The 14,467-nt window shown below is 47.7% G+C and overlaps 1 protein-coding gene and 1 pseudogene across 1 annotated transcript in view; both read left to right on the top strand.

Annotated features, from left to right (window-relative positions):
• Positions 1 to 3,543: 3,543 nt before the first annotated feature.
• Positions 3,544 to 6,280, top strand: LOC120561063 (annotated as a pseudogene).
• A 7,057-nt stretch (positions 6,281 to 13,337) lies between these two features.
• rtn4r (reticulon 4 receptor) overlaps positions 13,338 to 14,467 on the top strand; it is a 44,745-nt gene continuing 43,615 nt past the window's right edge. The window contains exon 1 of the mRNA XM_039804526.1: positions 13,338 to 13,888. Coding sequence (XP_039660460.1) covers positions 13,867 to 13,888 — 22 coding nt within the window. The 5' untranslated portion in view covers positions 13,338 to 13,866. The remainder of the gene's footprint in view (positions 13,889 to 14,467) is intronic.

Below are 14,467 nucleotides of genomic sequence, written 5' to 3'. Positions count from 1 at the left end.
ATAAATTCTAGATGGCCAGTCAATCACTGAAGTTGGGGGCAGTGGCGTTTGTATATAAAAAAAATTGGTGGGGCACAATTTCAAAAGATGGGCTACATACGAGTAAAACTAGAATACTCTGTAACTCACTCTGTTAACATGCCAACAAACCGCATGGCTCCACAAACAGACAGAGTTGTAACGTGAGCACAGGGGCGCAACTACACACACACACTAACACAAAAAACAAATAAATAAGTGTGCACATCATCATGTATGGGCTTTAAATAATAATGGTTTATTTTAAAGTATATCAGCCACTGTAGGCCTACCATAATTATAAATAATTATATGATATATATGTACACATATATATGTACATACATATATATAAATAGGGGCTCGACATTAATGGTTGGCAACCAAATTGTGACAAGTGGCAACCTAATCATCACCCCTGGTTGCCCCCGTGGCAACCACATTATTTTAGCCCACTTCTTTCTTGTACTGTATTTTCATTACAATAAATAAATCATCATTGATGGCATTCAAATTAAATTTGCGTTCTGATTTGTTTACTACGTCCCCGCTGTCAGACATAGGCTAATTGTTATATTTTCCATCTCTGTCTGCACTATTTTTTCCCCAAAAAGGACACAGTGAATAGGTTGGGCAACAGAACTTCAAACCATACTGGACATTTACTGGACATTTAGTTTTGTGTGGTCTAACTAATAGAACTCCTTCCTGATGTCGTCACTGGTCTCATCTCTACGTGATGCCATCGCCCACCTCATGTCTGTCTCATTCACTCCTTGCCTGTGTTCTTCTCCACTAAGACATGTTGTCAAACAAACATTATGTAATTGATTTTCCATATTAGTTTTTCCATATTAATAATATTAAGAAATTAATCTGTTGGTATCAAGTGGCTCCTCCTACACTTCCACCTAGTGTTAGACCTACCTGTTGCCTTCCCCCATCTTTCCTGGTCCACCATCCTCACACCTGAATGAAATGAACTCACTGTTAAATATAGCAGCCTAAATTCAATTCTTAAATCAGCCTAGTGATGGCATCAGATAAGATAACTATTATGCAGTAAGGTTGTGCTGCTGTTGAAATTACATTCACATTTTGGATTTTGAAAAGTACATATATGGAGAGCCACTTAGCACAGACCTTTAAAGAGAGAGAGATGTGACCCTGTAATTACAGCTTCCATGTCACCCAACAGATGTAACTTTATGCCTAGTCTGTATGCCTAACAGCTAATGGTAAAATAAAATCTATTAATGATTCCATGCTAAACCAGAGTTATTGCATTAGTTATGTTTTCCAGATTTTTGTCATTTATTGAACATGCTACCTTATATTTTCCAGTTCTATTTCGTATAGGCTTCGCCCTCTAAGCCACGCTATGGGTTCATCCCTTCGCGCATGCGCAGTCCTGAAGATTTTCTTTCCCGCCCTTGCGTGCCGCACGGGCTTCAACTACGTCCGCAATTACTGTATAAAAACAGGGCGGACCCGTTGCTCTGCTCCCACTTTTTCTTCAAGCAAGAGCAGTTATGAAGAAGGTAATGAAGACTACCAGCTCCAGCGCGGCCGCCTCTGCCCCACCCTGCCGGACCGGCTACATCTTCGCCGGAACCTCCACCCCCGCTGCAGACGGCCGCCTCGGCGCCTCCCACGCCCGGCAAAGGCTCTCACCTCCAACGCCTCCTGCCCGTTCTGCGCCCGCCTGCCTTCTAAAGAGCTTCAGCGGGGGCGAGAAAACCTTTTCTGGCCTTTGAGGTCGACGGAGAGGGGGACGGCAGCTGGGCGGACCGACGCAACACCGTCGACGCCCTGGAACCGCTGGAAGAGAGCGTCTTCGACGGGCACGAGTCCGATGACTCGTCTCCCCCGAACGACGACTCTCTCACCGGGTTTCCTTCCTCCCCACTGGGAGGACTGGATCTGGAGATTGGGATCGACGCTAAGGCTCTCCCAGTCCCCAGAACGGCCAGGGGCACCGCCTCAGCGGTCTTCCCCTCTGCCGCAGGTGGCTCCACCCTCCACCACCAAGGCTCTTTTTATGGACCTGCCGGAGATCACAAAAGGGCGGCGGACCAGAGGGGCATAGCGCTTCCGCCGGAGCCTCCAGCCCCCTCGCGGCCTCCTGAGCGGTGACATCTATTCTCAGGAGCGCCCGTCCAAACGGGCCCCACTCTGGCCGTGCTTCACGGAGCCCCCCCCGCGTGGGAGGAGGCTCTCTCAGCCAGGGAAACTGAGGGCGCCAGTCTACGCTATGCCCCGTTCACACGCGGCGGCACAGAGGCAGGTTTTCCTTCGGTCCCCCTCTGGAGCAGAGCCTGGCGTCGATCCTGCTTCCGAAGGCTACCTTCGCTCGGAGCCACGGAGCCCGGCCCCCCGTCCCCAGGACCAGGTTTGCGCCCAAGTCACTGACCGGTCTCACCAGTGTGCGGCCCAGGGCTTAGCGGCGCAAAACAACATAGCGCTGCTTTAGCCTCCGCCCGTCTCCGCCATGGCCACCAACCCGAGGCGCTTCCTCCGGAGCTAGCTACGGAGATCGGCAAGGCTATGACCGCCATCCTCACCCTCACCACGGCGACCACGGTGGCGTTGGCCGAGGATCCAGGCGTGGCAGACTGTGGCCCAGCGAAATATCTGGCTCCACATGTCCCAGCTACCCACGGAGGTCAAGCGCGAGCTGCTGTACGGTCCCATAGCTCCCGATGGACTATTTGGACCTCGTTTACGGACAGCCACTTCCCACCTCCACCAGGCAGCCGAAGAAGCGGAGCGGCTACGGCAGCTTGGCTCCTGGAAGGCGGCGCCTCAACAACAGCGCCACCGCTCCACCAACCGCCATAAGAGGAAACGCCCCACAGCCTCTGCTGCGGCTGCGCCCTCCCAGGCTTCGACCTCCGCCCCTCCGCCTGCCCCACCGCAGCGACAGCCGCCCCCCGACCGGCAGGCTTCACGGGGTTGAAGGACCATGAAGGCGGCTCCCACCTGGTCTAACCCGCCCCCGGAGCCACCAACCAAGCAGCAGCGACGGTGGCAATGACAGGGCGCGGGGAACGTCTGTCCCTCCACAGTTGAAAACCGGAAACACAACGGCCCTTTTAAGGGCCACTCAAGTCTTTCTAAAGAGCAGTTTCCCCTCAACCTAGCAGCCCTTGTTCCCACTGAAAATTACGCTGATAATATGACAGATGTTCCTCACACAAGCACAAACACACACCAGGTCACCGCTGCTCGCGGGGCTGCACCGCTCTCTCACTATGCAGACAGCGGGAGCAGACGCCATGCCGCTACACTTAGCGCCGCTCAGTTCTCCTCTTCCCCCTGGCTATGCCAGCGGGATGAGGACGACCATGACCCGCCACCCTTTCGACAGGGCCCTACCATGGGCTGGGCGACACGTTCTACCCACGTCTCGCCCAGCGGCGGGACGGGCTCTGCACTTCCTGCTAGCTATGTCTGAAAAACAACACACAGACATGCGCGCGCCCGCTCTCAGAGCACAGCGCGGCATGGATCAGACTGACACACATGGACTCGTGGATGTCAAAACTGATATCACGGGGCTACACACTCCAGTTCGCTTCCCCCCCACCTCGCTTTGCGGGCGTGTTGGAGACAACTGTGTTGTCCCAGGCGGAATCAGACGCCATGACGTCCGAATTACGGGAACTGCTCTCAAAAGTAACAATTTCCCGAGTTCCTCCGGGGGAGGAGAACGAGGGTTTTTACTCCCGATACTTTCTCACTCCAAAAAAGTCAGGCGGGTTTCGCCCCATCCTCGACCTGTCCCAGTTCAACCGGTGTGTCATGGTACGTCCATTCCACATGTTGACTACCAAACATGTGTTGGAATGCATGCGCCACCAAGAGTGGTTTACGTCCGTGGATCTGAAAGACGCTTTCTTTCACATCCAAGTCATCCCCAGACACAGGAAAGTCCTGCGCTTCTTTTTCCAAGGGGCTCATTTTGAGTACAACCGACTGCCATTCGGTTCCTCACTGGCCCCTCGCACTTTTTCCAAGTTCATGGAGACGGCACTTCAGCCGTTGCGGAAAAAAGGCGTCAGAGTCCTGTTTTATCTGGACGATTTGCTCATCCTGGCTCCCTCTCGGGAAACGGCGGCGCTACACACCGTGTCAGTCCTGCAGCACCTGCAGACACTCGGTTTGGCAGAAAAGCGCATTGGTTCCCTCACAATCGATAGTTTATCTGGGCGTAGTGCTAAACTCGATTGTTATGAGGGCCAGGCTGTCAACGCCGAGGCAAGAAACGCTGCTTTCTCTCCTGGCGGCACCGCGCCAGCGCAAAGGTGTCAGTGCTGTCTATCAGCCGTCTCTGGGCATGATGTCCGCGGGCTACATGGTAGTACCCCTGGGGCTTCTCCACATGAGGAAAATCCAGAGGTGGTTCCTTCGTGCAGCGTCGACTCAATACGCCACAAGTGGCGAATGCTGACTATCCCTCCCTCTCTGCAGTCAGACCTGTCATACTGGGGAAACCCCAAACCCTGTCAGCTGGGGTTCCCCTGGGCAGAGTGACGTCATACGTGACAGTGTACACGGATGCGTCCCTCACTGGCTGGGGAGGAATGTGCGAATCACAGGTGGTGGGAGGGGAATGGCCTCCTCCTCCCCTCCCACACATAAACTGCCTGGAGCTGTCCACAGTGCTGAAGGTCTTGAAGCACTTCACCCGAAGGTAGCAGGGAGACATGTGGTGGTGCAGACAGACAATGTCACAGCAGCGGCGTTCATAAATCGCCAGGGCGGCGTACGCTCGGCCCGGCTATTGGAAATAGCCAGGAGCCTCCTGCTGTGGTCTCACAGTCATCTGCTGTCCCTCAGGGCCGTCCACATCCCCGGGATACTAAACCGGGCGGCAGACCTAATGTCGAGGGGGGGACCCTCTCACAACGAGTGGAAATTGAATCCCACTATCGTTCGGAAGCTGTGGAGCAGGTTCGGGGAAGCGGAGGTGGACCTGTTCGCCTCACGAGAAAACACACAGTGCGCTCTGTGGTTTTCCTTGAGCTCACCGGACAACCCTGCCCTGGGCGCGGACGCTTTCTCCCACCATCCTTGGCCCAGAACCCTCCTTTACGCTCCCGCCGTCCTCTGATCCCTCGCCTCCTGGAACGTACCCAGGAGGAAGGCCTGTCGGTCATCCTGGTGGCACCGGAGCGCACAAATGCATCCTTGTTCCCGACGCTGGTCCAGCTGCTGGCGGTTCCCCCTGGCAATTGCCGTGGCAAGAGGACGCCCTGTCACAGATGGACAGCGCGATAGCCCACCCCCCGGTGATAACCCAGCGACTGTGGGGCTGGCTGCTGAGCGGGACCGCTTGCAGAGGTTAGGCTTGCCACCTGCCGTGGTGCGCACCATTCAGAGCGCGAGAGCCCCCTCTACAACAGTGTGTTACGCGGCGCGCTGGTCCGCTTTCCAGCGCTGGTGCACAGAGAGGGAGTCAGACCCCATATTGTGCCCCCTGCCCGTCGTACTGACTTATCTCCAAACTCTGGTAGATAACGACTTGGCCCCATCCCACGTCAAAGCCTACGCGCGCATTTCATCTTGCCACGAAGGCTATGGAGAGAGAACGTTTTTTGCGCACCCCCAAGTTAAACGATTTTTGAAAGGGGTCCGAGGGCAGAAACCCCCCATGCGTTCTTTCACGCCCCAATGGGATCTGGCCCTGGTACTCCGAGCTCTGGGGAAGCCCCCTTTCGAGCCCCTGGCACAAGCCCCTCTCAGGTTGCTGTCTCTAAAAACGACGCTCCTCCTTGCACTGACATCAGCCAAGCGAGTGAGCGACTTATGTGCGCTGTCAGTATCAGTATGTCAGTATCGCCATCCTGTCTCTCAATCAGAGGGGACGGGAGCGCAGCCACCCTACAGCCCAACCTTTCCTTCACACCAAAAATTTTAACAAATTCCTTTCGGTCGAGGGTTTTTTCCCTCCAGGGTTTTTTCCCCCCGCCTCATAACAACAACACGGAGGAGGCTTCCCGCAGTTGTTGCCCGGTGCGTGCGCTTATCACAGTATGTTTTACGAACGGCGGACATAAAGGCGGCGACACAGCAGCTGTTTGTTCACTACAGGGAACACTCCCAAGGGGCAGCCCTGTCGAAACAACGCCCTGTCCCGCGGGCGAGGGGGCTATCACCCCACCGGCCTATAACGGGAGGGCCGGACCGCATCACGGGCACATTCTACACGGGCTCTGTCTGCATCGACAGCCCTGTTCAGAGGCATGTCAGTGGCTGAAATCTGTGCTGCAGCCTCTTGGGCATCTCCATGCCCTTTCATCCGCTTCTATTTGCGGGATGTGTCTGAGCCCTCCCTGACTCACTCGGTCCTCTCTTCTCACAACGACGAATGAGGCCCCGTCGTATGTATAATTGTATATATTATGTACATATGTATATGTTTTTGTCACTATTATACAATCACGACATGTGCCAATTTATGTTTTCTTCTGCCCCCTCCCCTCCCCCCCTACTCTGGGTGTCTGGGAGGAACTCGGGCGTCCCATAATTATCAATCATGTATTTCCCTCATCAATCATGCACGCCTGCATTCTCGGCTTGGGCTTTCAGCCAGCTAACAGGTCGTTGCCATGGCGGCACATGAGAGATAAGTGACAGTAAGGGAAAATAGTTAGTCTATGTTCCACTTGTGGGATCTGTCGCAGGTGGCATTGACTACATCAGCTTCGCCCTAACCCATAGTGTGGCTTAGAGGGCAAAGCCTATACGAAATAAAACGATAGTTACGTTATTGTAACTCCAGATTCTATGAGTATAGGCGTAGCCCTCTAAGATTCGGGCCACCTGCTCCTATTGCATTAGCTGAAGAAAAAGCTGATGTTGGGAGCAGAGCAACGGGTCCGCCCTGTTTTTATACAGTAATTGCGGACGTAGTTGAAGCCTGTGCGGCACGCAAGGGCGGGAAAGAAAATCTTCACGACTGCGCATGCGCGAAGGGATGAACCCATAGCGTGGCTTAGAGGGCTACGCCTATACTCATAGAATCTGGAGTTACAATAACGTAACTATCGTTTTCAGCTCAGCAACCTCAGCTTTGCATATTCTAAGCTAGCCGTAAACCCCAATTTGGCTGCTACATTCCCAGTGTTAGCAAACGCTAGCTAGTCTGTTAACATGAATATTTGCAAGCCTCCAAGCAAAGACGTCACACTTTAAATCCTACCTGTTGCCTTTCACCATCCACTTATTTAACTGCTGTCCCTGTCCATCCCTTGACATGTCATCTCCTTTTCCCTCTGTCCTTTACTATTTTTAGCCCCCGACAGCTTTTTTGCTGTATCCATCTTTTTCCATAGACGACAACTCACTACCGTACCTGCTCGCTCAGCGCTCACGGCGCCCCCGTTTGCGATATTACGATATTACGAAGCCACGCCAAGACCCGCCCTTCAATAGGCCGGGTCTTGGCATGGCCATAGTAGGGAGCGCCCCCCCCGCTCCCTCTTCTACAGTATGTTAAAATTCTATAATGGAATCTCATGAGATAGGGCGCCTACTCTAGTCTGTTAGTCCTCTACAATGTTATATAACATTGAGGAAATGCAGAAATTATTTAGAAAAACGCACAAAAGCAGCTACATATAGAAAATACCGAAAAAAATTTTTTTAAATCTTTTTAATTTATTTTTTTTGCTTTGGCGCCCCTATGCACCGCATATAGCGCAAACCCACTTTTTGCGTCACTGCGTGAGCAGTTGTTTAGCCGGCAATAGGTGACTGCAAGCCCGGCTAAAGGCACCGCCAGATGACAGTGCTTTTAGGGGCCATGGTAGTAACGATAGAGTTTAGCCAGAAAAAGTTAACATCATGCAGCGATGTATACAGATCCATTCTATGACAACAACTTAGCATGTACACACTCAACATATGGACCAGCACCACAACGTCATGGTGATAAATTGTTTTTTCACTCACCAAGGCTCAGGGCTCACTAAAGAGAAAGGCGACGCAGCGGTTCTTCCTCTGGGCAAACTTGACTTATTTTGTAAGCTAACCACTCCATGTTAAACCGTGGTTGCTTTTAGTTTGAGTGATAGCAATATTCAGAGGCTGGTGGGCACCAAGGCGTTTTAATTCCAGTTTCTCCTCCAAAGGGTTCAAACCTGTGCTTGAGTATAAAATCCACTTCGATCATTTTTCCGAGTTAGCTAGCGACAATAACACAATATCCCCTCTTCACTCTTCTTGCCGACTGTTGGCGCCGTGCCAGACAGCCAATCATATCTGAGATATGGAATGACGCAGTCTGGTCTCACAGAATTCCGTGAAATGATCACAAACTGTTAACACCGTGTGTTACGAAGTTCCGTAAAGTGTTACCCACTGTGTGGGTAACACTTTACAATAAGGTACACAAAAAAATAGGTAGTTAATGATTAGTTACTGTTTTTGAAAGGGTAGTTACCCTTTTTCAGAAGGGTAACGAATGATTAGTTACCCGTTTTCAAAAGGGTAGTTACCCTTTTTCAGAAGGGTAGTTACCCTTTTTGAAAAGGGTAGTTACCCTAGTTGATTCATTCAACTAGGGTAACTACCCTTTTCCATAGTTACCTCATTCGAAAAAGGGTAACTAATCATTCGTTACCCTTCTGAAAAAGGGTAACTACCCTTTCAAAAACAGTAACTAATCACTAACTACCAATTTTTTTGTGTACCTTATTGTAAAGTGTTACCGGAGCGACTACGGTAGCGAGTAGTATGAAAGCCCAAAAAGCCATGTCCTGCGTCCCATTATTGTTTTCCTAAACCCAACCGTTTATTGTTTTCCTAAACACAACCATCCCGTTCTTCTTTTCCTAAACCCAACCATACCGTTGTTGTCCCGCGTGTCATGGAAACGTAAGCCCACCCACAACCTTTTTCTTAACTTAAGGGGCCGTGTTCATTTCACGGAATTCTTCCGTGGGCCCATCACAGAATTTTCGCCGATCCGTGTTCATTTTACGGAATTCTTTGCGATTCCGTGAAACTGCCACAGATTTTGAGTTAAGTGGCCGTGTTCATTTCATGGAATTCTGTGAGATCAGGTTGAATGACGCTGTCGTGGGGCTACGGGCTGTCAGCACCACTGGCCATCAAATTTGTGTGATCTACATTAAACACGCTAACACTTAATCATTTCCCACGTACAATGCACATTGCATTGTGTGAGAGGGGCTAGCCCCACTCTGACACATTCAGGCTGCCGTAGTCTAACGCGAACAAGAGAGAACGCAGTCTGAAGCAGCAAGGCAGGGCTGTGAAATAAAAATCCTACCACAAATTATATGCAATTTAGGAAGATAGTATATTCATAGAAGATAATAAATTATAGATGATAATGATCTTGAATTATTTAAAAATAACAGAACATTTGTTTGCATTTCTTGCTGTGACCCACCTGCCCCTAATGACCAGTCGCCACTGCTTGGGGGATATATACATTCTACAGTTTCTAAATGTCTTGCTATAGGGCCCTGTCCATACCATACTAGTTTAATTGTGATTATACTTTACTTGCATGACTGGGTAGCCATTGTAGCAAAAGCCAATATATGCACACATATACAGTAGAAACTGTACATTGGCTTCACATTGTCACATTGTAGACAGCTGTTTTCTGTTTGAGCTGATGGAGCAGCTGGGGATGATAAAGTACATATATGCCCCCCTGTTGTTTGATTGACCAGAATAAAGTATTGTCTACCAGAATAAAGTATTGTCTAATCTTAATTCATATGTTTTTGTCTTCCATGATTTTTGGGAATATGTTGAAATTTTAAGTAGGGGAGTGAAAATGCTGCTGGTCTTCTGTGTCCTAACCCTAATGTTCTGTATGGAGTCCTGGAGATTATCTTTAACGGTTCAAAAACATACTTAATATTGTTTTATTAGTTTGATACTTCACATCTTTATTTTTTTAACAATTTATATTTATACAAATCTTTCAGAATAATTTATATTAATGTTATTATGTGCAGTGTTACGAAAACAATAACAATCTTGTTTCAACAATCAGTGTAAAAAAATCATATTTCACATACAACACATACTGTAAAAGCCAGCAGGGATTCCTTACTTTAGGACGATTTACATTTTCTCTCCTTTTCTTTACACAGATTTTAGATTTTCTTTTCTGTTCCTTTTATTACATTCAGGCATGTTTTTATCCTAGTCGCCCCACGCTGTGGGTTTGGGGGAGAAGTTGTAAAAAGAGTGATATTGCCTAAAGTGACAAATGTACTATTCCAGCTCAGTTATGGCCTAGCCATGGCCAAATGCAGCAGAGGATGTCTTATAAAGGCAAAAGCCTGCATCTCTTGTGCCATTGTTGAATAGTTACACATTTTGGAGGACTATAGCAGAGATGAATGCTCAGTCACGAAGGCAAAATACGCCAGCCATGCTTGATGTGAGTTTATGATGGACTGATGACCTTGATATACACATAACATGAACTACCAATCTTTTCATCCCATTGTCTGGAGTGAGCGTTCAGTTTGAGCTTTCATTCATATGCTGCAATTAACTGGTTCTTATAATGGAGCTCCAGTGGCAGTGGGACACAACTAACTTTTCCATTACCAAAGGAAGTCATTTATGCCGGTGTTCTCCTTTAGAGCCATCAGACTTGTGATGAAAAGAATAGTAGAGCCCCAGTCTAGGGGACCGCTGCCTTTGAGACTCAACAGCTTGACTCATTTCATTACTGTCATGAATTAAAGATCCCCAATCTCCGTTTTTTCCATTCACATGGCAGTGATCCACCCTTAGTTAATTTAAACTTGTTCGTTGTGCAAGGCCTCCAGCCTCAAAGCTCCCATGATAATTTACCTGTGTCCTTTTCACTTGCTGCCACATATCATTGTGATATACTATAATGGAATGAGCAGAAGAGGAAAGAGTGGGCATGTTGCATAATGAGCTGGGGGATGTATAGTAATCAGTTACAGTACACCTTTTACTTTCCTGGCACAAGGAGATGCCTTAACCAGTGGGCCAAATGAGGGTTGGGTTATATTAAGAATGGGTTATACTCTGGTTATGTATTGCTGAAGCCAATTTTTGGCAATCATGTCAACACTGTAGCTGTGACTTAATTAAGATCCTTTTTTATATGCAACTCAAGTTCTTCTCTATTTAATTATGTTTCTGTTTTGGTTACTTCCCATATACAAACAAAGTTATTTCACAGCAAGTATGTCTCCAGAACTGGGTTACTTCAGAATATATTTTCTATAGTATATGATTGTTGGTTTAGGAAATGCAGCATTTGAGTGTATTCCGTCTGTTGCCCTCCAGCCTTGTTAGTAGTGGTGATAACTGTATTATTATCATTTTTCTCTTGAGAAAAGCCCGTTAAAAATTCAGCACAAGATATGACACGCTGCCTGTTACAGTACACTTTAGGGCACACACAGCATACAAATACATGACAGGATTATGCACACAAATGTTTGCCCGCACGGTTGCATTCAGATAAAGGAATGCAGAGACGACCGTGAAAGGTGACAGCATTTCCTATTCTCACGGGGTGACCTCGTTCTCAGCAGGTTGCTGTGGCGGCTTTGGACTGTTTCTCTACTGGCCATCTGGCCCTGCCGGTCTCCACTGTGAGCAAATACAAGGCGAGTGGCTCACTGACATATTCTGATGGTGTGATTCAATATTGGTGGTAGTTGTAAGCTTGGGATTAGCCTGCTTCACATACCCCCATTTCACTCGACTACACCACAGACCTGGCTGTGGTTTCCATTCACTTGCTCCCTATGGTAATCTGTTGGCTTTTTTCTGTCTTAGTCTACATACTAAAGTATAATTAACACAAGCATTTGATAATGTGCCAGTGTGCCTCATAATACACACAACCTAGTATTTTCTGTATGTGTCACAATTTGAAAATGGCTAAGCTGCTATTCCAAGTGAAAGATTGAGTGTGCAATTTGGGAAGTTTCTCATATTTGGCATGATGTACATGCCAGCAGATGGAAATATTCCAGATTCCTTTTAGGGAACACAATAAATATAAACAACATTGTCTCCGCTGTGAATTTAATAAGTTCTCTCCCTAACAAACACACAGCCAGTAAATATGATTCCTTACTGTCTCTTAGGGCGAGCAGGGAACCATCTTACACAGATGAGGCTTCTCTGTCTGTCCATGGAGCTGAAGATCTATTTTTTTTATGTTTGCCGGTAGGGGGCGTGTGACACCTAAAGATAATATAGCACCGCTGCTGTGAATCCAATCCTCCTGTATTTCAGCAAACCAAGCATATAGCTGCAGACTAGAGCGACGGTGAACTGGTTTCCGGTCCGATCAGGATTGCCAGAGTGTGTCTCCACTGCTCAATAGTCTAAATACTTTGTCAAAGCAACCACTATCATATTAAATGTTTAGAAACGGAATGTAGGTCTATAATGTGGGATTCTCTGCAAGGACCCGCTATGCTTCCAGGCACTTTGACAGAAAATCCGAGGGAAAATGTCTGCCTCATGAATTGAAGATGATAATAATAATATAATAATAATAATAATAATAATAATAATAATAATAATAATAATAATAATAATAATAATATACAAAAAAATCGTTTCTGAACAATTTCAAAATATGAGCAAAAAATATATAATGGGGAAAATTAAAGGGGAAAGAGGATTTCATTTAATTTCTGCCTGTCTGGTTAACCAAGCAGAACTGAAATCTTTGTTTTTTTTCCCCTGCCGGTTTATGACAACTCCGCCTACGACATCACAGTAGCCAAATTGTCCAGCTCCCAGGAGGAAGCGCGGGTCCCACCAGCAGGCCAGGCTCTTCGCCTGTCTTTTGGGTGTATTTTCGTATGCGAGTGCGTGCCTGGCCGTGTCCGATCCCAATAGATTTGCCTCACGTCACCTTCCAACCCACCCACCATCACCACCACCACCATGCACATAAAACATTCATTAGAGCGCAGCCCTGCAAAAAAAAATGACTGTCTGAATAAGTCATTAAGTCTCAGATTCACTTTAGGAAGAGTATATCAGTTATGTAAAATAACGTATTTCCCCAGTACATTTTTTGTTTGTGCACACCTTAGCCTAAATGTAGGGAAAACAGGCAGAAAATTAAATAAATACGTCAAATCTCCTTTGATTAGTGTGAAAATTCCTTTTTGAGATTTAAGAGAGATATTTTTGCAGCGTGATATATACCTATAAAACATTCATCTCTGAATTATCTCTCTCCCTCTTGCTCTCCCTTTCCGCCAAACGCACCTCGCTGCCCCGCCCTCCATCCACCTCCCTGTGGTAAATGCACACTGACGCTCACCAGTGCGGCCGACATCCGTGCGCATCCACTACACTTTTCTCTATGTAGCCTACTTGGGAAATATACAACTGGGCAAGTGATAGGACTGGATATGTTCTGCGATTTCAAAACATGGATCCAATACTGTTTTTTCTTCTGTGTCTTTGATTCTCCACTTCTGCGTTAACACTTTGAGCTCTTCTCCGGAGCTATTTGCGCGTCCTATATTTTGGGGAGGTGTCGACCGGTGTGTCGAGTCTACTGATCCCAATTTTGGATGTTTATTGCTGACTATTTTTGAATCCCTCGTCCAAATGACTGAGCTCGGGTGCAGCTGGAGACGTGGCTCCCCACTCGGGAAGACCTACGGCTAAAGTTTGAAGGGTGCAAGGGTGTCCGTTTCCCACCGTGCACTCGATTTGCAATTACCAATACATTGCAATAAATAGCGGATATCCTATCTGTCTCCGCACACGCTGGGATTCATTCGACCTGGATTTATACAGCTTCTGGATTTCACCTACATCTAAATCATGAAGAGCGTTATTATTGATGGTAAGTAAGCATTAGACAATAGGACATATTTGTAAAGTTTGAACATAAAGCAGACAGGATGATCCTGCTTGGTTACTGCGCAATGATTAAATCCACATCGGGCAGTGTACTGATCTGTGGAGAACAGATAGAACCAAAGATAAATCTGATGTCCTAACTGGAGTTTACTTTGCTGGCTCCTTCGGGGTTTGGTTAAACTGGTACAGCACTGATAATCTGCGCAAAAACATCTCTAATCTGCACAGCAACACACTATGTTCTTATTTTTGGGATCGGACTAAAAAGCAGCGTCGATATGCAGTTATGGATATTGCGGCTGTAAACGACCTTGACTCCGTGTCTCTTAATTGAGTAATAATTCAGAGCAGATTTTGTGCATGTCCCTTTCTTTTTTTCTCTCTCTCTTTCTCTCTCTCTCTCTCTCTCTCTCTCTCCTTCTCTCTCTTTGTGTGCGTGCGTGTATCAGTGCGCGAACGAGCGCGCGTGAGAGAGTGAGAGGCCGTAAAATGTTTGTGGTGGTCAATATGCTTTGCATGATATCGCAACTTAACCCGGGCATCCGATCAGCCCGTCTGGACG

Source organism: Perca fluviatilis, chromosome 6, assembly GCF_010015445.1.
Source record: "Perca fluviatilis chromosome 6, GENO_Pfluv_1.0, whole genome shotgun sequence".
Classification (NCBI taxonomy): domain Eukaryota; kingdom Metazoa; phylum Chordata; class Actinopteri; order Perciformes; family Percidae; genus Perca; species Perca fluviatilis.
The sequence above is the reverse complement of the archived record's forward strand: the minus strand, read 5'-3'. Positions and strand labels throughout refer to the sequence as shown.